General features: G+C 43.7%; 2 protein-coding genes across 4 annotated transcripts; both read left to right on the plus strand.

The window, feature by feature from the left end:
* The first annotated feature begins 1,288 nt into the window (after positions 1 to 1,288).
* nap1l1 (nucleosome assembly protein 1-like 1) lies at positions 1,289 to 14,529 on the plus strand. Of its 3 annotated transcripts, XM_053863220.1 has the most exons (16): positions 1,289 to 1,418; positions 6,623 to 6,661; positions 6,804 to 6,892; positions 7,013 to 7,115; positions 7,917 to 8,058; positions 9,164 to 9,256; positions 9,363 to 9,491; positions 9,639 to 9,710; positions 9,781 to 9,920; positions 10,070 to 10,215; positions 10,404 to 10,423; positions 10,884 to 11,006; positions 11,115 to 11,147; positions 11,277 to 11,327; positions 12,517 to 12,554; positions 13,398 to 14,529. In XM_053863220.1, exons 2-15 carry the CDS (start codon positions 6,645 to 6,647, stop codon positions 12,520 to 12,522), a joined length of 1,164 nt encoding a protein of 387 aa, XP_053719195.1. In that variant the 5' UTR covers positions 1,289 to 1,418; positions 6,623 to 6,644; the 3' UTR covers positions 12,523 to 12,554; positions 13,398 to 14,529. The 3 variants fall into 3 exon arrangements, with proteins under 3 accessions (XP_053719195.1, XP_053719192.1, XP_053719193.1); XM_053863217.1 differs by lacking the exon at positions 12,517 to 12,554; XM_053863218.1 differs by lacking the exon at positions 12,517 to 12,554 and having other exon boundaries at positions 9,164 to 9,244.
* A 1,819-nt stretch (positions 14,530 to 16,348) lies between these two features.
* On the plus strand, positions 16,349 to 19,381 carry phlda1 (pleckstrin homology-like domain, family A, member 1). Its single transcript, XM_053863235.1, has 2 exons — positions 16,349 to 16,905; positions 18,814 to 19,381. Exon 1 carries the CDS (start codon positions 16,418 to 16,420, stop codon positions 16,874 to 16,876), a length of 459 nt encoding a protein of 152 aa, XP_053719210.1. The 5' UTR covers positions 16,349 to 16,417; the 3' UTR covers positions 16,877 to 16,905; positions 18,814 to 19,381.
* Positions 19,382 to 22,526: the final 3,145 nt, after the last annotated feature.

Raw genomic sequence — 22,526 nt, forward strand, 5'->3', positions numbered from 1 at the left:
CCGCCTCCAAACGCACAACAGTGATACTGAATGTTTTGGTTTCAACGCTCCTGACTCTTCATTGACTGTCCCAACTCAAGTCAAAGTCGACTCAGCCACCTAGCTGTTCTACGGTCTGTACATTTCTTCTCACTTCTGCACGGCTAAGCCAGCTTCTCTGTGGCCACTCCTCCTCTGTGCTTCCGTCTGGTTAAGTATTTATCCTTCCTCCTGTGAGGAGCTCAAACAGCAGCTCGCTGCTTCTCTCTCCCATGGAGCTTCATCAATATTCCTCCTATTGAGGCCGTGTGTATGCGTTTGTTGGAGCGTGTGTGTGCTCACCACGGATTCATCCATCCAATTCAGCGCCTCAGATGGGCTGTTTCGCGGTAATGTCCGGTTCAGATGCATCATCATAGCTCAGCCTCATGTTGTCTTCTGGCTCCACTCCTCAGGGGCTCAGATGGAATATATGAATTGTCCAGAGTGCTTCGGTTGTTCTGTGCTTTTTGCTATTCGTTTGTTTTAAAATTGAATATACTTCATTTATCGGTTTTGACAGAAAATACAAACGCAATTCCACTATGTACACTGTTTTTTCCATAAAATTTCATGTTCATCTAAGTGAAAAACTTTATTTTAATGTAAAAAAAAGAGTTGGTGTGACATGCTTTAGTATCTGTAGACCGTCTGTCAAACTACAAAGAGATTTGAGATGTTCATGAATCTCAGAACAAAGAACAAAACTGTTATGAGGACCGATTGATGCAGGCACAGGAAGGATCAAGCACTTCATATTAGAGCCTGAGAGTAAGTGTGGTCCACGCTGTGTAGCAGAAACGGTTTTATTTCTTCGCCGGCCCTGCAAACCTTCACTGGCTTTGTTACAACTCCACCTCTGAAGAAACCCATCGCCATCTGCTGAAGGGGTTAAATGGAGCTGCAGTGATTCATTAATATTTAAATTTGGCACTTCACTTGGGCATCTCTTCTTACAGCAGCTGGAAAATGTTGAGACACATATTTTTAGTAAGGGGATTCTCACCGGCAGTGGGCAAACACAAATAACAGCGTGAGCTTTTTGAGACTGGTGGCCTTGGTTTGAGTGTCTGTCATTGTGCTCAATTTTGCAGTCACTGTGTTTTATTTTATTTCAATTCCATTGATCCCCAGAAGGCAGCCGACTTTACCGAGCAAGTATGGCCTGGCTATCGATATCAATTATCGCTTCTCGCGCGTGGCCCTTGGGGACCCTCTCACCTGCCCCGCCCAGTGACAGTGTTGCCATAGCGACTCCCAGTTTACGTGATGACGTTCGATGTATATGAGCGCAGGCGGCGGGATCACTCTTCCTTTTACCGCCATCGGAGCGGACTCTTTCTTTCCCGGGTCCGTTACACTGCTTAGCGCCAGCTCTCTCTCCCGGTCACGGAGCGAAGGTAAGACCCGCGGTCCCCCGCGACCTCGGTACCGACGACGGGCCGTCAAACATGTCGCCTGCGCCGCCTTTGATCTGATGGTCGGTGGAGGGAGACAACTGTGTGCTAATGCTAGTGAAGGCTGACAGCGGCAGCAGCAGCCATTGAGGCTCCACCATGATGTGCGCTCTTAAAATAATAATCAAACAAGTATTTCGCGGCAGGAGCACCCAGTTTTCACGCGAATATTGAACGTCAAAAACCGCCAACGCTTCCATTATTGCTGTGGTTTCCAGCTGAGTTCCGTGCTCACACGTGTATTGTGTCTTTTCAGCTTGACCTTATTTTTGGAGATCTTACAAAAGGGTGGAGTATTATTGTGCAGGCGGCTCTCGGCGCCGTGTGTCGGGGCGTTGTCAGCACTCGACCCCCGGCCTGTGTTTTCCAGCTCCGACCGTGGTGTGCGCCGAAGCCCCCACTTGCTCCGCCAAACTAGTGCGCACCAGCTAGTAGCACAAGTGCTAACCAAAGTAGCCACATGCAGTGAATCGGGTCGCAGGAAGTTGTCCAAGTGTCCAGTTCGGATGGTTTCTCGCGAGGCGTTACCAAACCTGCCCCATATATTAGGACTTAAAAGGAGAAAGTGAGTTTTCCAGACAAGTCCCTCATGGTTTGCTGTAGTTGAGCAACACGTGGTCCGAACCAGTTTGCTGAGGCTAGTCCCACTGTTGCGATGACGTTTCACCGCCACACACCAGCTTTATGAACTCCTTTGACCCAATGGAACCATATTGTGTCTTGATTCCGGATTTAGATTAGATTCACGGCGTTCTACCCACGATCGGATCATTTGGTTGGTGCGTAGCAACCTTAAGGACAAGCACTAGAAAGCCACCGGCAAAATAGACATATTAAAAAATAAATGAAGTGGAGCCAAATTTAAAACATACCAAAAAATAGGGATGCTCAGATCAAGATTTTTGCTGATCACTGATGCCCATCTCATGGATTGACTATGAATTTGTAATCAAAATGACGGAAAAAATTAAATCATTTAAATTCAGACACGTTTTCATATACTTCAAGGAGGCAAAAAATAGAAAAACCTTGCAGAATGCAGTGACTATTCTGTCAAAAAGACAACTGAAGAACATTTCATTCGATGTGAGACATTGCAGTTTCGTGAATTTCTTGGGACTCTGCTATGTCCGTGAAATATTTACATACTGGCCGCTTGTACCGGGACGCCGAGACAGAGAGCACTGCCTTTATGAAAGTTTCCACTTCTGACGTTTTCAAAGGTTTCAGGTTCAGGTGCTGAATAATGCTGTACCTGGCTACAAAATGGTGATGGATTGTCTCATTTACACACATAAACTACATAAACGACACCTGAGAAAGGCCAGTCATCTAGCTGAAATGAACTTGCCAGAGTGTGGCGACAGGGAAGAATAAAGCAGAGTGTATAGCACATCCTTCACGGTTGTCCTGAAGGTTGTTTTTGGAGCTAAAAGGCAGATTCCTGCCGGTCTGCCTGTGAGCTAGCGCTGACTTTGTGAGTCATATTTAACTACATGTTGACAAAAAATAGCTGGAAACTGCCCCTGAGCTGGGATGTTCCCAGCCTAGGTGGTCCCTATGCTGCTGGAGAGAACCCCGAGTAGTCTGCAGAAATGTCCACTGTGCAACCTGGCAGCAGTGAGCCAGATAGAGGTGGTGCTGTCCGGTGCCAGAGTGAGAGGAACGAGAGCTAGAACCTGTCCAACGTGATGGCCACATCCGGTGTCTCCACCACTGCCCATGACTCTGTAACTACCATCATGCCGTACCAGTGCCGCCAAGTTGTTTATCAGCCTTCTGCCCTTGTCACTGTCCTTGCTGGGGAGAGACCCCACAATGATGCACGGCTCGTGTCATCATCCCCTCCTCACACCCTGTCCAGGCCCGGCGTGACTCCCCTGTCTGTTCCTCCTCAGCTGTGAACTTGAGGAACACTAGCCAGGCCACATCACCGGCACGGAATGCTAATTGCTTATCCGGAATGTGGACAACGGCACGATGGGAACGAGCGGAGTCTCTGGATGCGAGGGTGTCTCTGGCGATGCTAAGTCTAGCAAATCTTGACAAAAATGAAAAAAAAATGACAACGGATGCGGGCAGCTATGAGTCCACAAAAGCAGACTCCGTTGTACATTTCTCATGGTTCTCCTTGAGGTCTACTTCTAGAGGTGGATCGTCCTACTGTGCCAACACTGGCATCACATTTCACTGCATTTTGTGGAATAAAAATCTGAAAACTCAGCCAGTGTAGGGTGCTGAAACACTGTTATTTATGAGAATAATGCACAGGTTTCCATTATCTTGGCATCTAACTCCTTCTGGGACCAGGTGTATTTAAAGAATGCTTTGATTCTGCTAGAGTGATGAACAAATGTAGAGGCCCATCTATCACTTCTACAGCTCAAGATGGCTCTCACCAATTCATTTTAATATCAGTGACTGCCAGGGAATGTGGGAGCCTTTGCTATTGTTGTAATAAGCTGTGTGCCTTATTGACAATGCCCCATTACTTTTATTTCTTTTTGGATATAAATATTTCTATGGTGTTTGCCCCGACCTTCGAGCTGCAGTGTGACTTGATCTGCCACTGGATATGTTTAATCCCATTAGTAGTCAGGATGAGATAAGGAGTTTCCTCAGTGACATTTGGATCATTTATAATAGTTTGTTTTTCCAAAGATATTGTCTGTCTGTGATTTGTTGCAAGAGTTATTCTTGTATACTGCAGCCAATAACTATTGAGTAATAATTTACTCTGAGGTTATACATGTATAGACTAAAAGGGGTAGTATTTCCAGCAGTTGTCCATGGAATTCTTAAAATCAGTTCTGAGGCTGTGTTGATGCCAGAACCAATCAGGTTATCAGATTAGCTCTGGGGCGCAGCACATACCAATGATGTCACGTTATGGATCATATTTAGTGTTTGAAGTGAATCAAGCAAATCAAATGCGGTAAATACCGGCCTCTTCAGCTTCATATGTGATGGTGTTGTGAAAAGAAATGCCATGAAAGGACTTGAGTTGCTAGTGGGCCTCAAACGTCTTTTGAGCAGTTGACTGACTTTAAATGATTTCAGACAGAGAAGACGCAGGGTTGTCTTCAAATGGATCCAATGTGGACGTTGTGCACACAGAAAGTTGTTAAGATAGCTTGCGATGACGCTGTGTGTGAGGACTGTCTAAATGAACATCCATTCTCCTTCTGCCTAGTCTCCATACCAACACACAATGACACATTTGCTTGTTTGACCCTTGTGCTGCAATTGCTTTCGGCTCTCAACCTTAAACTTGAGTCCTATACCTTGAATTTACTCACTTGTGCATTTGTAAAAAATGGCTTTGACAACTGCATCAGAACATAAGTTCTCCATGAGAGTCTGTTCCTCTCGTGAGACAAGAGGAAGATGATCCACGTTTCTTCAGATGTATGCTGCCATTTAAATCTATATTTAAACCTCACCATTGACCCCGGATTAAGAAGCTCTGTCATGACGCTTTGCTCAGTCGATCTGAAAAATGTTCCCTGCACCGACTAAGAGCTTTCTAAAGTACCAAGACATAAATAATTTGTAATTGTTGCACGTGGATGATGTGACAGACGACTGTTCCTCAGCTGAGAAAATGTTCAGTTATTTAACTTGATAAGAGCTTGATATCATGAAGACTTGTTAAGATCATTGGCTCCAGATGGACGGTGTTAAAGTGTGGTCATCCTGGTTGTTTTTGAAAGGTGGATGACCAGTGAAATGATTCCAAGTCCTTCATCCTCAGCAGGCAGACCACTCTGCTGAGCAGGCAGACATCTTGGTCTGTACAAAATCACGCGAGTTTTGCGCAAAGCTCCAACAGAGTTGGTTTTGAAGCCACAAATTTAATATGTTTGTGGTAGCCAAAGCAGGGTTGCAACAGATTTCAGTCAGTTTTTTTTCAGAAGTTTTCTACAAAAGAACACAGCGAAAACTCGTGTTCACGTCGCATTATCCAGCTGTTTCTGTTTCCACTTTGGTTCATCTTTCAAAAGTATTTTTCCTGACGGTGCCAGTGTGCCACGCTAGTTTATATGTGGCGGAAACTGTGGCTGACGTTTGTCCTCCTGGCCATGTCCACTGTGATTGATCAGTAGGAAATTTTCAGCCCTCCTCTCCTGGCAGCTGCTGTCCAACAGGAGCGGCTAGCTACACTGCAAAACACCATACAAATTGCACACTTGCTGAGTTAAAATCTCTCTCAGTCAAAGCTTCATTTCCTCATCAGACCAAATGTCTATGCATAACTACAGTATGTATTCAAAATCAATAAAAGGCGCTTCAGTGTTTGATACTGGTTAAATGAGTGAGACTTGGCTCAGTTCTGTGTTTCGCTCTCACTTTCACGTCTACCTCTGAGGATAGACTCTTTGCACACACATGTGGTGAAATCATAACAATGTAAACTAACTCACCTGACTCACGCATTATTGACATGCCTGATCTGATGCAAAGCAGACACGGCTGGATCTAATAAGGTGGACGCATTCAGAGCTGGTTTTTTTGTGACGTAATAAAAAAATCTGACTCCGATCTCTCATGTGAGATTCAGGTAGGGGAGAATATTACAAATCAATAACTAAGAAGTGAGGGATTTACTGTATGTACGTACGTACAGGAGCCAACGTGTGAGAAGAAGAGTGGGTGGGCTGATACAGTTCTGATGTCAGAATGTACTGCTGTCTGACAGTCTCACGAAGTGGTCACGTGGGTGTTGTCCCTGTAAACAAAAGGTTGACTTGTGCCATAATCGGCTAACAACTTCCAGAGCAGCCTCATGATGTGGCTCAATAAAACATCGGGCTAGAGATTGACATTTTAAACAAGCATGAGTCATAAATGGAGGATGGGCCCCTTTAAAATGCCTTTTATCCTGGGAATACGTTGAATGACAGCCTGCAGCTATGTGACCGTCGGAGACCAGGGTTAGGATGCTTTTCCAGGCTCTGGTGGTGTTTGTTTCTTGTCATTCAACTTTATTATAATGTTGATTGGCGACGTTCATAATCGTTCATAATCACCACTAGTTCTCTCCCGAAAGTCAATCCATAACTACTTGTGAGGCTCTGGTGAGAACACTTGGTTGGCTCTGTGTGCAGTTTCCCTGCCTGCTCTGAACGTGATCTCTTCTCTTTCAGCCTCACTTGAAATTCAACAAAGATGGCAGAAGTTGACAAGTGAGTAAATGCAGTTTTTTTTTTCTTCGCACAAATAGATTTTTGTTGAGCTAATAGTGGAGATTGATCAAGCTGTTCAGTAACCTCAGTGTGTGACTCTGCTGTATTTGACTCTGTGATCTTGCTTTGTGTCCTTCTGCAGCAAAGACCAGACAGAGATGGACCCGGCAGACATGGAGGACGTGGAGGAAGTGGAGGAGGAAGAGACGGGAGAAGACGTCAACAGCAAAGGTAAACCTTGAGTTGACCAACTTGGCACCGACATATGGTTTACATGTTGCTATTTTACACTGTGACAAGTGTATTTAACCCTCATGAATGAAGAAAGACTTTGCCGTGTTGTATCTTCAGCTCGCCAGTTGACTGTGCAGATGATGCAGAACCCACAGATCCTGGCGGCGTTGCAGGAGCGGCTTGATGGGCTCAACGGCTCCCCATCAGGCTACATTGAGAGGTGAGAGTTCAATCCTCAACTAAGTTGGAAGCTTTTTTTCTGCCAGTTATCAGTCCTGTAAATACAGAGAAGTTTGAGGATTTTCTTGTCTCCTTGTGCAGTGGCTTTAATGAAAGCTTTCACCCTCGCAAATCACTGTTGGAACCTGTGTCCATGTTTTGAAAGATTAATGCCTACAATTTTTCTTTCTTTTCTAAAGTTCGCTCACAAAAATCTCTGTTCTCATCTGCCGACATTTTTCATAAAGCTGTTAAAAATGTTTTGCTTCTTTATCATTTTCAAGCTTCTAGTACTCTTAAGTAAAATATGACTTAAGTGTCAGCCACTTGTTGTCACCTACTTCTGCTTTGTGTGTTGGTCTTTGTTGTACTGAACACACACAGTCATTGTAGAGCTCCTTTCTGAGAGGGGAAAAAAAGAGCTCAGCAAAGGAAACTTGAGTGTGGAGAGACAGGCTGATGGATGAGACATTTAAAGGTCACAGATGCAGAGAAAGTGCCAGGCAACTATCTTTGATTAGTGTCAAATGATTTACCTTTCTCTACTGACGGAATATAATATTTACTTTTTCTGAAAAGTCTTCAGCAATACTCATTTGCTTATTTGGGGTGCACTCAACTAATCCTTGTGGTGGCCTCATTTGCCCACAGTTGAGTACTATGTTTAGGTCTGAAGGAAACTAAATAGCCATCATGTTAGTTGGCAAGTTAGTTTATGGAGCTTTTGCAGAGCTAAAACTCGGTGAACTTTGAACTTCTTGTCCCACTCAGATCTCTCATGCATCTACCTTTGTCGTCCTAGCTTACCCAAAGTAGTGAAGAGACGTGTGAACGCCCTGAAGAACCTGCAGGTCAAGTGTGCTCACATCGAGGCCAAGTTCTATGAGGAAGTTCACGAGCTGGAAAGAAAGTACGCCGCCCTCTACCAGCCGCTTTTTGACAAAGTATGTCCCTGCTTTTTCTGTGATTTTGTTTTTCAGTTTTGTGACCACTATCTGTAGCCTTTATCAATATTCTCTCCACATATGTGTATATACAGTATGTTTTCATTGTTATGAACTGAATGATTTTTTTTTTCACACCCTGTTAAGATGATAATGTTGCAAATGTTCCCTTCAGTTAGATGCTGCATCAGAATCGGGGGCACTGACAAACTCCCCCTTTAAAGAAAACAAAGCAGGAGAGCTTAACATTCAATTATGGGGGAAAAAATGTATTCATTGTCATACATTGATGTCTCTGCAGTCTAGCCTAGTGCATTCACCCACTAACTTGCTCTGGGGGTTGATCGCGGTCTACAAAGTAGCATTTATCTTCCTCACGTTCTTATGTCCTTGAAAAACCTACCTATTGAGGTTTGTTTGTGTTTCCTCAACCTTCCCTTTTTGCTGTATCAACAAACAAAACTCCAGAAATGATTGGCCATCAAGCCCTCCTGCCTCAAGGAAGAGCTTCACCGCCTTCCTTTGCACACCCTGCCAAGTGTGATCACAAATGTTATTTATGTGGTTTGTCTTGATCTCTTGGTGGTGTCATGTTTGCCAAGTCGAGCAAGGTGAAGGTGAATATCCCTAGAGGGAAACTTCACACCGTAAGTCCAAGCATTTCATCCTCATTTCCCTTCAGCTCCTATTGTATTTGAAAGTCTGCTGCCTTCACCTGCTGACTAAACTGCATCATGGTGAGGCTGTTGAACTAGAACTAGAATCTCCAACCAGCTCTCCAAATGGTCGTAATCTTCTCACGATGCAGATCGCTGTTGTTGGGATGAGGGAAATCGAGGCCACTGAAGTGCTGGGATCTATATAATAAAGCAAGCAATAGCTGTAGTCGCAGGCTTGCGTGCGACGCCTGACTCATTTGAACAATTACATTTGTCTGGCTGAGAGCCACGGATGAGATTATAATGCGGGGATGGATTTCTTCTCCAATTATTGGCACGTTTCTGTGGTCACAGATGTGGAGTGTGTCATAATGTCAGGATCAAGCATCGCCATTACCTTCATGTCTCTTGCTGTTTTCATGCCGGTGTTTTCGTCTTCCTTTCAGAGAAGCGAGATCGTGAGAGCGGCTTACGAACCCACAGACGAGGAGTGTGAGTGGAAGGCAGATGAGGAGGAAGAGTTGACAGTAAGTAAGAAGGTACAGGTTCTGCATGCCTCCTGTCTGATTACGTCTGTCAGTGATTCCGGTGGGTCACCGCACCGCAAGGCCTTGATTTTGAAAGGAGGCTATCTTTGTGTGCCAGGACGAGATGAAGGAGAAGGCCAAGCTGGAAGAAGAGAAGAAAGACGAGGAGAAGGAAGACCCTAAAGGCATCCCAGAGTTCTGGTTAACAGTTTTCAAGAATGTGGACCTGCTCAGTGACATGCTGCAGGTACGATCATCCAGGCTGCTGCTGGGGAGGAGAGGAAGTGGGTCAGCCACTGGAGTTCTCTGCTCATGGGTGTACTCTGCCTCCCTCTGCTGGTCAGGTCGTGTTATGCAAGCGCTTTCTCCTGAAACATTTGTTTTCTCTCCACAGGAACACGACGAACCCATCCTTAAACACCTACAAGAAATTAAAGTTGAATTCTCAGACCCAGGAAAGCCCATGGTGAGTTGTGGCTGCTGACTGAGTGTGTGAAATTCCATGTAAAAGGCTGAACTCTCTTCTTCTTTACCAGAGCTTCACTCTAGCCTTTCACTTTGAGCCCAACGAGTTCTTCACAAACACAGTTCTGACGAAAACCTACAAGATGAGGTCTGACCCGGACGAGAATGACCCCTTCTCCTTTGATGGGCCGGAGATCATCAGCTGCACAGGGTCAGTCCCGAGATCCCCAACCGGTTTTATCGATACTTCTAACAGCGTCTGACATTGTTTCATAACTGACAAGGATTTTTTCTTTTGTTCCTGCTGTAATAATATCTAATTATAATAATCTTCTTCACCTTCTCCCTCTTTCCATCCAGTTGCACGATTGACTGGACAAAGGGCAAGAACGTCACATTGAAAACCATCAAGAAGAAACAGAAGCACAAGGGACGCGGCACAGTCCGAATGGTCACCAAAACGGTCCCCAACGACTCGTTCTTCAACTTCTTCAGCCCACCTGAAGGTGAGAGCAACATGTCAGAACCCGAAGAACGTGAGAGTGTTCACCGATTGCCTTAATGAAGGTTGCATTAATCATCCACAAAAAACGGAACTGACATCCATAAATCGATTCATATTAGAATTCAAATGATATTGTGGTTGTAATATTTTTACTTCATTTTAAATTTATGTATTTTTGCTCTCTTTCAGTCCCTGAGAGTGGAGAGGTGGTGAGTTGATCTTTTGAATGGGATTCTTAACCCAAACGTGCACACATTTGTTGATGATTGTATTAGTCTGGAGGGGCAATATTTGGATAATAATAGACAGAAATATGTCAGTGTCCTTACTGCCTGCTACAGTATGTCTGTCATAATTATGTTTAATTTCTAAAATTCTATTCTGACAAATTAAGATGTTCTTCCCTCAATTGATAATGACTTCATTTTTGTTAGTTTTTCTTATTCAGTTTCATTGTAATTTAACTTTTTCATGGGATTTTAGTATATTTTGACTTTTGAAAATTTATAAATGCTTGAGGTTTTCTGGTTGACGTTGCCTCAGAGGCCTCAACCCCACATGAGCATCAAGCACATCTATGAAATGAAAACGTGCTGGGATAATTACTATTAAAAACTACTGCAGTTCTATGGGCCTGTATGTAAACGGCTGGTCTGTCTGTCCGTCTAGGACGAAGACTCTGAGGCAGTTTTGGCCGCCGACTTTGAGATCGGCCACTTCATCCGTGAGCGCATCGTACCCCGAGCTGTGCTCTACTTCACTGGAGAGGCCATCGAAGATGATGATGATGACGTGAGTGGTAGCGCTTCTTCTCCAGTGGCACTTTTGTTGTACTTCTTTTTTGTTTTCAATTATTGGTTTCCTCATTTAATGTAATGAATCTGTGTCTTTGATGTCTAGTATGATGAAGAGGGGGAGGAGGCAGACGATGAGGTGAGTTGAGTTAAAAAAGAAAAAACACACACACACACGGAATGTTTATTCTGCGTGTCGCTGTTGAGCCACACTTGACTCATCACTGTTGGTTTAAGTGTCTCATGAACGCACTTGTTCTGTCTGCAGGAAGGTGAGGAGGAGGCCGATGAGGAGAATGACCCAGATTATGAGCCCAAGGTAAGAGCTTCTGTCACTTCTAATCACCTCCTCCATGCAGACCCTTCATCAGTTCATACTTCATGTACTCGCTGACACTGACAAGGACTCTCAGGAGATGGTACCATGCTGTTGCCTTCTGCTTTGACTTTTTTTTTTTTTTTAAACTTATTACTTCACTCATTTTTGTCCTTACATGATAAAAGGATTGCAGTGTAACACAAACCTCACTTGTGGTTATATATGCTATAAATAAGTTATTTTGGCTGTGAAAAAGCGATGTGATGTTAAACGTACATGGAGATGCTGCGTTTTTATTCTTGTGTTTTGGCCACCATAACAGGGATAGAAAAGCTTGGTGCGCCTAATAAAACGAGTAAAAATCATGACCTTGGCAGAACGAGCTTAATATTTCACAACTTGATCACTACATGTTAAAGTAGGGGTGTGCATTATGACTATAGAAAGATTAGAATGTGTAAATGACATGCCGAAGTGAGGTGGTCTGGGTCGCATTGCAGTTCAATGCTGAAGCCCTGACTCACTCGCAGAGGATTCTTTCAGCATCAGTGAACAAGCATCATTCATTCAAAAGGGCAACTGTGAATTGTATTGCAATGTGACGCTCCTCTAACTTGACCACACACACATGCCATAGACCGTCTGCATCACAGAGATGATTGCAAACAGTATTTCATTTCAAACCTTTATATACACTAGTTGGCCATCAAGGTTCATCTCATTGCTTAAGTTGTCTTAAAACTAAATGTAGACCGAGCAAATGTGCTCCAAGTTAGTCTATTATTACAGTTTTAATATTCATAAATGAACAATGACTGCATATCAGTTTCAGCCCCAGTGTTTTTTTCTTTTTTTTTTAGGTTCTGCTTCTGCTCTTGAGTCAGGGCAATATTTGTATTGGTCTTTTCAGCACTAATCTCTCATTTGCATGCCTGAGGTGACTCCAGCATAGTTTATCGCTGAAATCTAAATCGTGCATGCTCACTGGTCCAGTTGTACTAAGTGGTTGACGCCACCCATACATCATGTAAACAGCATGACCTCTGCTGCCGCTTTGCTGAAGTCAAATGGGGTGTGCTTTTGACATTCTGTATCTGCTAGTTTTGCTTTTGTTTTCTCCTTTTCATTAATGTTCATCTCCAGTCACTTTGGCATCGTGTGTCAGCTCCTCTAAATTTTTCCTCACTAGGTTTAAATGGTGACAGTAGAAACTAGAACCCTATCCTGGTAGGTAACAGCTTGTGACTTGTCCGCTTCCTACCACAACCATCACCACCACTCTTGCTTGGGGCTCCCCCCCTTCCCTCTCCATCGCTCCTCACCTACTAACACCCGTCTGCTGCCGTGCTACACTGTAACACTTTAACTCACCCCCTGGTCTGTTTTGGATATTTTCAGTCACGGTTGTTTCTGCTGTTGTTAGCGCTTGTTTAGTTCCCAGTCCAGTCATTCCTCTTTGGTTCTCCATGTTGCTGTAGTTCTACGTTTGTGATGTTTTATGAATGTTTTTTTTCTTTTTATATCGACATTCCCCATCTCGGTTTTAAGTGACTGGCCCTGTTCATTTTAATTTTTGTTGCAACTCTGTCATGTTTTCTGTTGAAATGCCAGTAATGTTAATGTTCCTTCTTTCTGGTTAAACGCTGGCTACCAAATATTGACCTGTAATTCCACCTTTAATCCCAGTTGCTGCATTTGTTTTAGCAATGCTATAATTAAATGAGAAGAAATGCATTAAATTCTTCTCTTCTCTATGAATTATTTATAGACACTTCACAAGGGTCAAAGTAAATAAGTTATTAGTCACTAGAAAAGATTTGCAGGTTTTGTATTGGTCCGTTTTGGACCGCGAAACCTCACTCACCAGAACACACAGTTGTAATGAGTTAGTTGTGGTGAGATGTCTCGCATTTTTCTGTGTCTACAGATCTGATATAAACTGAATTTGACCACAATATTTACCTGCCAGCAAACCAACCTATGAGCACACCAGTGATTGTCTCATGCTTTGTGTATCCCTCGTCCCTTCAGATGCGTTTCTAACCGACTCTTCTTCTCTGGTCTCCACAGAAGGACACAGACCCTCCAGCTGAGTGCAAGACGCAGTAAAACCTGGCAGGCTTTTTCAAGGATCAACTGCACTGTTAACCGCTAAATTAAACTGGGAATTAAAAAAAAAGGATCTAAACAAAAGATTAGTTACTTACCGCCTTATAATGTTTTGTATTTTTCTTGGTAGAGAAATTTGAAGAATAAAAGGTTTTTGTTACAAAAACACGGTATTATACTGGGAGCTGCACGGCTCGATATACATAGTATTTTACTAGACCTGTTTCTTCTCCTCCTCCTCCTCTGTACTATAGATAGAACCCTGGGGGAACGCATGTTTCTTCACTGCTAGTTTGGGTTTTTGTGAAGTCTTTTGTTGTATTTGCTCTTAGACAACAGCTGTGACATCATAGAGGCGACGTTGATTGTGCCCCTCTTTAACCAAAGTACCTAAACTCTTTGTAAAAGCACTGTAGCATCGTGACGGTGGACTCGACTCTAGGTTTGTGTGGCAATGTCTGCACCACTACTTTCCACTCTCGATACATTCCAGTGAGCAGTGACTGGCTTTATCGGAGACGTAAGAGGAATCTGCTCTAAACTGGACGGATGATAATTTGAACATTCCAGTGGGTTCCTTCACAGCGGGAACGAGATGAGGCCAGTTCAGAGGCTGCCTTGTACTTCATTCTCTTCGTCGGCAGTAGCTTTGTGGCTTTCGTCTGTTCTTTAGCACTTTGTACTGTGTTGTGGAGGAGATGACGGAGAGGTGAGGAGTAAATATGACCTTCCCAACCATCACTGTGAACATGAGGGCTTGTGTGTGCACACGACTAAAGCGACCGCCTCCCTCCCACACGCTACCACCCTTTATTTCTGCCCCACACAGGTATGTCGGAGCAATATTGCATAAATGAGAGGGAGCCCAGATAAATAAGCCCTTGCTAACCTTGCGGTTATTTCCCCAAAGCCCTATTTTTTTGAAGTGTCTCAGACTGTCGTGTCAAAAGGCAGAGGTTGTCGTGTAAAAACCTGGTTTCTGCAGGGTCCTTCAGAGCAGCTGTTGTCAAGGCAAACATGCTATGCTACATACATACTGATGTACTCAACTGTAATGTGTAAGTTCATGAATAAATTTAAAACTTTAAACTGAGTTCATTTTTGTGCTGAATTGTCTGCAGACTGGAATGTGGGGATGTACGTCTTGTGGCCAGTAGAGGGAGCCAAGAGAATTATTTCAACTCGATTCATCAATGTAAACGGCTCAAACCTGTGTGCCAGTTGTCCCGGTCTATTACTGCACGTGGTATTTTCTAGAGTGCTTGCTAATTCAATGAACAGATCGCGGTTGCTCAGTCGCACGTGTAGAAGAGCTGTTCATCCTATTGATGTTTATATGCCTCAGTAGCAGCTGGGGATTTTTTTTTTTGTGGGAGGGGCGCTGTGCCGACAGAAAACCAGTCTTCAGTTCAATAGAACTTTTTCATATTCAAAACCGTCAACGACATTCAGACATTTGACACTTGCATTGTATATGTTTGGAGAATAATCAAAACCTATATATATATATATATATATATAAAGTTAAGCATGTTAGCTTTCGTTAACACTATATGAACACAAGTTTAAATAATGGTAAACTCATTTGCAATTAATGGAAGCAGAAGAGATCTTAATGATTTTTCTGGGGACCGTCTTCATAAGAAATTGCCCCTCAGGAGAGTCTCGAACTCTGACTGGAAGGATTTCTGTTGCTTCGTGATCGTTTCTTGTCTGGGATTGGCTGAGCTTCTGCACTGTTGGGGCAGTATTTCCAGTGCCCACAGTAAATCGCGTTTCCGTCATTTTTATGTTGGATTTTTGCCCTCAACTTTTAATTTCAAATGTACTATTACAAATGTGTGTGTCTAATAGTTATATACGACTTGTTGATCTATTAAAATGTTCTGTTTTCTCTACTTGGGTTCTTTTCTGGCCGAATTTGTCCAATTTTGGACGAAAGCTAAATTTGATGTTAGCACATTACCTTTTTATGTAAGGAGCTTAAGGACGTTTACGTTTCAGGATGTTCCGATCCCAAAGCTGGACCGCCATAAACTCTGTCTCCCAAAAAATCTTGTACTTATTTGTACTTATTAACAACGGCTCTACTTCCGGCGGCAATGCAACTTGACGCATGCGCAGGTCTCGCGCTATCCGGTTACATGCAGGTGAAATCGAGCTATTAACCGTATTGTCCAGGTCGTGTAGCCCGACTTGGAGAAATTCGAATTTCTCTCTCATAGTCGGACTAAGCTGTTTACAGTCACTGTAAAAGTTGTGGTGAAGTCAGACGGCGATATTGGACATTCCACGGACGGCAAACGCGGGTTTTTCAGTTAGGGACCATCAACAAATGTTCACCGTCAATATAGTTGTGAAATCATCAACTAATATTCCTTCCAGGAAATAGGTCCAGATGGGTCGAAGGTTGCTGCAAACTGTCAGTGGACACTAGACACATCTGGGACAACAGTTGGCATTTCGTTAGACTACTGTAATTATGAATATTTTACGAATGTGTTTTTTCCAATATTTCTTCAATCGCTCCCAGGAAATGGGTCCAAAGTTGCTGTAAACTGTCAGTAGGCACGAGACACATCTGGGACAACAGTTGGTATTTCATTAGAATACTGTAATTATTCAATATTTTTTTCCGATATTTCTTCAATTGCTCCCAGGAAATGGGTCCAAAGTTGCTGACAGGGGACACGTGAGACATCTGGAACAGCTGTTGGTGTTTTTGCTGAAATGACATGATTGCTATCCGCTCACTTTGTCACGTGACCTCACTCTTAAAGACGCAACTTTATTTTTCATTCACTTTTGAGTTCCCCAGTGGTTTCTCCAAGCGAGTGTCATTCGGGGGGCGGCGCAGCTCTCCGACCCTCCCTCCACCTCAGTAGCGACCCTCCTCCCGCGTTCTCGTCTCAGTCCTCCACCTGCTCACCGACGCAAGCGCTCCTCGCACTCGGTCCTCGGAGGCGGCAGCTCCGGTGAGGATGCTGGAAAACGGGCGGAAGGTGTTGAAGGAGGGTCTCCTGGAGAAGCGCAGCGATGGTCTCCTGCAGCTGTGGAAGAAGAAGCTGTGCGTGCTGACCGAGGACGGTCTGCTGCTTCTCCCACCCAAGCAGCACGACCACCCGCAGCAGCAGCAGCAGCAGCACCGCGGAGGGGGCGACAAAGTCAAGGAGCTTCACTTCGCCAGCATGAAGACCGTGGACTGCGTGGAGCGGAAGGGCAAGTACGTGTACTTCACCGTGGTCATGACGGAGGGCAAGGAGATCGACTTCAGGTGCCCGCAGGACGAGGGCTGGAACGCCGAGATCACCCTGCAAATGGTCCAGTACAAGAACCGACAGGCGATTCTGGCGGTCCGGTCCACCCGGCAGAAGCAGCAGCTGCTGGTGGTGCAGATGCCCGGACAGAAGACCCACCGCAGTTCCCCCAACGTGGCGTGAGCTGCGGTGCGCATCAGCTGAATGAGAAGGTGCGTGGACCGGGTCTGGTTCCTCAAACACATCCAGGACAGGTTCCTGCCTCACATGCATGTTCACTTCTTTTGACTATTAACAGAGAAATAATGTGAGCCCATGAGGATCTGCTGCTGTGTCCTCATGCACCAGCAGATCCTCATGTTCAAGGACACAGATGAACCTCAAAACTCTTCTTAAATCATCAACAATAAGCGTGCTTTAAAAATGAATTGATTTATGGAGTAATGTCTGACTCACTAAATAATGTAGCTTTCATATTTTTGAAAATGAATAAATATATAAAACCACACATAACTCTGAACTGAAACACCTTATGATTTTCATTTGATTGGAGATTCACCCTTTTAAGCGATGAAAATTATTATTAAATTGTAGTTATCATCATTGGTATTTTAAAAATGCTTGTTTTTAATTTGATGAATGCAAACAGAAACTAACCAACAAATCTGTCCCATTATTTTGAAACTTGAGATTGTAGAAAATGAGCAACTCCATGTGTCATGCAATTAATAATGTTGCTGTGCGCAGAGGAAAACATTGGTCAACATTCTTCACCTCATTAGGCTCTGCATAAAGCATCTTCTCAGGTGAAAGGAAACTCGATTGTGTGTCACAAGTTTCTTCCCACAGACCTTCAGTCTACACTGACCTTTACAAGAACATGTTTTTTTAATTGAACATGAATAAAAACAGGTTTCTTTATCAAAAAGAGGCCAGAGTGGTCCATTTGTGTTGATCTCACACTGACATTGGCAAAAAATGATTTACCTACTATTTGGCTACTTAAAAACATGTATTGTCATTTTGTGTGTGTCCTTTAATATGGGTGAAAATAAGTTTCACATCAGATGGTTTAGTGAGCACAGCACAAGGTTAGCTGCGTCTCTTGATTATAAACACTTTTACAAACCTCTCTGAGGAGAGCTGTTGGAAGGGTTGATGGGTGTGAGGGGATCCCTCCTGCACGCCTCACTGTCCTGCAACTGTAGAGATAGTAAAGAGGCAGCTCGTCGTCTCGGTGGAACAGATGATCCATTAAATCATAAATATGTGGGAAACAGGTTGTTGAGTTTCGTCTTTCAGTTTTATAATGCAAGCCAATATTTCCCAAAACCAGCCCAGGACCGTTTGCAGCCCTCACCAATGTCAGCAGAGTTATCAACGTTATTCATGTAAAATAATTTCTCTCTCTCTCTATGATGAAGAAGCACTTTGAGTGTGGTGTGGTGTGTTCCTGTTTTTAAACTTGGATGAAATGATTTGAGCTCTGGGCCCCCGTTGCTTTTTCCCATCAGTGAATCTACTTAGGTGCCATTTCACATCACTTCCCTGACTAGAAAATTAAAATAATTACACTCTTCTCAGCAAAGAAAGTGATTTCAAGCATATCTGAAAATGTCAGCATAAATTATGTTGTTTAATGTGATTGTTTGAACTGTGCCATTTATCAACATCACCTGCTACTGTGTTCACTGTCACCTCATGCCTGCTGGAGTTGGCATTTTTCAGCAATACAATGCTCCAGCTACAAAGCTGAAATGGTTTAATAAGTCAACAAGTTCAAGGTCTTTACGTGACGTCCAATTCCTCCCAGATTTCAATCCACCCAAGCATTTCAGTGATGTTCTTGTCAAAATGAATGTTGTTTGCTTCGACAATTTCAGATGCATGTAACGTTAGGCAGGTGGTCATAATGCATTGGCAACTTAGTACATATATTTTCAAATATTTACAGTGTAGTATGACTCAGACAAACCGATATTGTAGGCAACAACAATGTGATAAATAATGTGATGTGAATAAATCTCCATTACATCTTGAGAAGACTCCTTGCTGATGACACACTTCTCTTCTCAGGTGTTTTCTTTGCTTTCTTAAAGTCCAATTGATCTCCTCCACAGGTTCAGTGGACACTCATCTGTATGACAAGCTTCAATCGGGACTGTATCATCTCCCCCATCGTTCACCACCAAACCCAGGACAACCCTTCTTCTTCCTCCATGTAGTGGTTTCCACAGACCAGCACCCCGACTGCTCCTTTCCCCAATACACAGAATTCTTACAGCAAAGACTGATGGACAAAAAGCATGTGAGAAAGCAGCTGTATTCTGATGTGCCCCGCCCCCCTCTGATCCCCACCCTTTGTTATTTATTAGATATGTACATATTTTCTATAAAGATGTTCTGTTGTTGCTGTGTGTTTTCTGTGTGTTTGAAGTCAGAGGAGCTGCTCATTTCAAGGTTCATTAAGAAGCATACTCAAAGACCTCTGCCAAGGTGCCGTCTGTTTTAGACCCGACCCGAGACTTCACATCAGGCAATAATATTTTCTCCAAAAATGTTTCCATGAAGAGCAACTCGACTTGTCGGTTCACTTTCATCCTTAAAAAAACGGTTTTCAGTTGAAAGTGTGTTGCCATTTTGAAGTATGATTTTATATTTAGTTATATTAAACGGCATCTCTGCTCATCCGACTGAATCATTTGTGCTTGGCTATGATCCGCAAAAAAAAAAAGTAGTTCCCACGTGAGGAAGATTTGTTTGAGATGCGACTCTCTTACCTTCAACTGTTCCGAGTGTCATGGGGACGAGGGTCAGCTCCTCCTCTCCAGTTTTTCTGAGCGAGTGACGACAGAATCAGGATCCTTGCTTCCCAGTGTCATGAAAAATAGCTGAGCTGGTGAGGAAAGTAACAGCGACACCATCACCTCGTGCAACTTGGCTGTGACAATTTCTAGACAACCCAGCAGAACAAATGGAGGCGATGAATCCCAGGGATTTACAAAGGAAGGTGAACCCTGCGACGTGTTGTCATCCCTCGTGATATCATGTCTGACCTGTGAGCTAGTGCGACCATCCAACTACTTTGGCTGCTATCCCTCAAGTTCATCCTTAACATGGTGAAGTGCCATAAAAAGCCATGAATGGAATCTACCATCAGCCCATTCTTCGCTGCTTACCGTTCTTGCTCAGTTCAGGTGGCCCTTCAGAGCCAGAGGCGCGCGCTCTACATCTGAGCTCTTCACTGGTGTCTTCTTCAACACAATTGTTGTGATTTCCTGATAGGAACACTACTTGGTTGTGTGTAATATCGGCCATATTTGGGACCACAGCTCCGATCTCAGAGCAAATTTATTTCTTCAGCAACCGGATTTCGGATAGTAACAGCGTCACATCACAATAAAAAAAAACAAAAACATTGGATGGGCGACAAGGACTGCAGAAACGCGTGTTGCTCACTGTCATGCTGTTTCTAGGAGGGCTGTCGCTGCCCTTGTGTCAAGATGTTCTCTTCCTCAGTTCACGTTTGTCCTCATTTTTGTTCATCGACAAAATAAAGTTCATAGTTTTGTTCATTCCACAGGAGTTTATCAGGGTTCTAGTGGATGGAAAAATCCTAATATTCACATCGGAAACCAGCTTCACATATTCCGACATAAAATATCAGCTCCAGGACGAGTCAAGCTCAAGTTGAAGCAGGGTCTTTTTGAAAGGCAAGTGCAGGTTTCTCTCTCTCATGGTAAGAAGACACTCCTTCATCTCTGTCCAATAGGGGCTCCACAAAGGCCATAAGTGGCTTTCGTGACATAATTTCTTATGATGTTATGAGAACCGTGGGCAAAAGCAGTCAGTGAAACGGAGCATTTTGTTTGGCTGCAATATTTTCTCTTGATGGAAGACCAAGGTTCCGTCAAAATTCAGTGTATGTCCAGGTTCTTTTTCATTTTCCGCACTGACACACTTTTTCACCTGTGCCAAAATCGGTCTGCAAAATAACTCAAAAACAGATGAATGAATTGCGATGAATTCTTCCATTTCTGGTACATATGATATAGTTTTGTTGGCATTATGATTCACAATCTGGATCCATTCATATTTTAAAAAATATTTCAGTTGAATAGTGCCCCAGCATGAGCTACGCTAATTCGCTGCTGTGTGTGTGTGTTGCTTAAGGTAGAACACTACAGCCACCTGCTGTCCAAATTGCCTCATTTGAATTTCACTATTTTATACTTGTCAAATGCCAATGGTGAGATTACTGTACCTATAATAAATGTAGGGCAACTGTGAATGTCACAACATGGGTGGATGGGAGCAGCTTGGTGGAGGTATGCACTCTCTCTGTGCTTTGTAGTCAGAATCGTATAGGTTTTTCCTGTTGTTTTATTTAATGAAATACTCCAAACGTTGACCTCAAATGCTTGGCAATGAAAGATGACATTTGTTGACCACGTCACATGGATAGCGGCTGCTCTGAAACAGTTGCTATGGCTCTCGCCGAGTGTCAAAGTCAAAGACATAAGTTGCCTTTATGGATCATCCCCAGCTCATCTCGGCCTTATTGACATTTTGGACGGACTTGCCACAGCTGTCTTTTCACCAGCGTAATATGAAATGATGAGCCGCAACACCAGGAGCACCTACTTCAAACCACGCACAGAATAAATCTCATTATTGTGATAAAGATCAACATGCTATCAGAGATCCGTGCAGGAGCTTCACCAATTGGGAGATTCAAAAGCAACCAATTTCACACCTAAATGAATGACATGCAGTGACACCTGCCCAGTTAGTCCTGCATTTAAAAATGTCCTTGCTCTGAACGCTCTTGCAGGAGCTTGCAGCGATAGCAACCAAGTGCCTTGGTTTTCTGTACCACCAGACTGTGTTGGAGAGAAGCCCCAAGCACATCTTGATGAGTTTGAAACTTCATGAAACTTCAATGAAATGAAGACTTTTGCAGGACTGACTTTTGCAGGGAACTTTCCAGATGTCAGGATAGAAACAAAACATGTTGCGTGCAACATGTTTACATTTTTAATATTCACAATTAATTATTGAGCATACTTTTCATTAGATACATTTTAAAAGGAGTCCCAACTCTACTTTTTTGCCAAACTAAGAGACAGTTGTGAAGTCCAGAGCCTGTATTGCTGCTCATTTGTCGTCTATAAACTGTCATCCACCGATCATTTCCAGCACAAAGTACAGTCTGGCTCACCTTCACATTGTTCTCAGCCGTGGGTGTGAATGTACAAGTCTCCATATGCCGTGCGATGGCGGCCTGCCCACGGCGTCCTCTGCTTCCCACCTATTAACTGGGAAAGGCTCAAGCATCCAATGGCCTAGTTAAGGAACACGGATGAGACGAGAAGCCGCCCACCACCTTGAGAAACCCATTTTAATCTCTCACACCCCTCGACTGATCCACTTCAATGATCCTGGCTGTATGTGAAGATGAGGAAACAAATGTGGGCGTCAAGTGGGGACCCTTGTGAGGGAAGTTTGTTCAAACCACAACATGACACGGACCGTAGAAGGAAGTCACTGTCGTGGTAATCCGGTGAGGATTGGCTACAAATGGATCCCTCCACAGTCACAAAACAAAAGAAAGGATGTTTTATAGGACGAGTGTCTCCCCTCCTTCCAGTGTGTCGGCAGCGGCCACACACATGCCAGTGTGCTGTTGTCATCGCCCACACCGGGTTGCAGCGGTGCCCTTTATCTGATATGACTGAAGTGATTCATGCCTCTCCACTGCCATCATGACACGCAAAGTCAGTTCTAGTCCTCTCTTTGCCAATATCACACTGTGACCTCACGGCTGCCTTCG

The sequence above is a fragment of the Synchiropus splendidus genome, chromosome 4 (genome assembly GCF_027744825.2).
Source record: "Synchiropus splendidus isolate RoL2022-P1 chromosome 4, RoL_Sspl_1.0, whole genome shotgun sequence".
Taxonomy (NCBI): Eukaryota; Metazoa; Chordata; class Actinopteri; order Syngnathiformes; family Callionymidae; genus Synchiropus; species Synchiropus splendidus.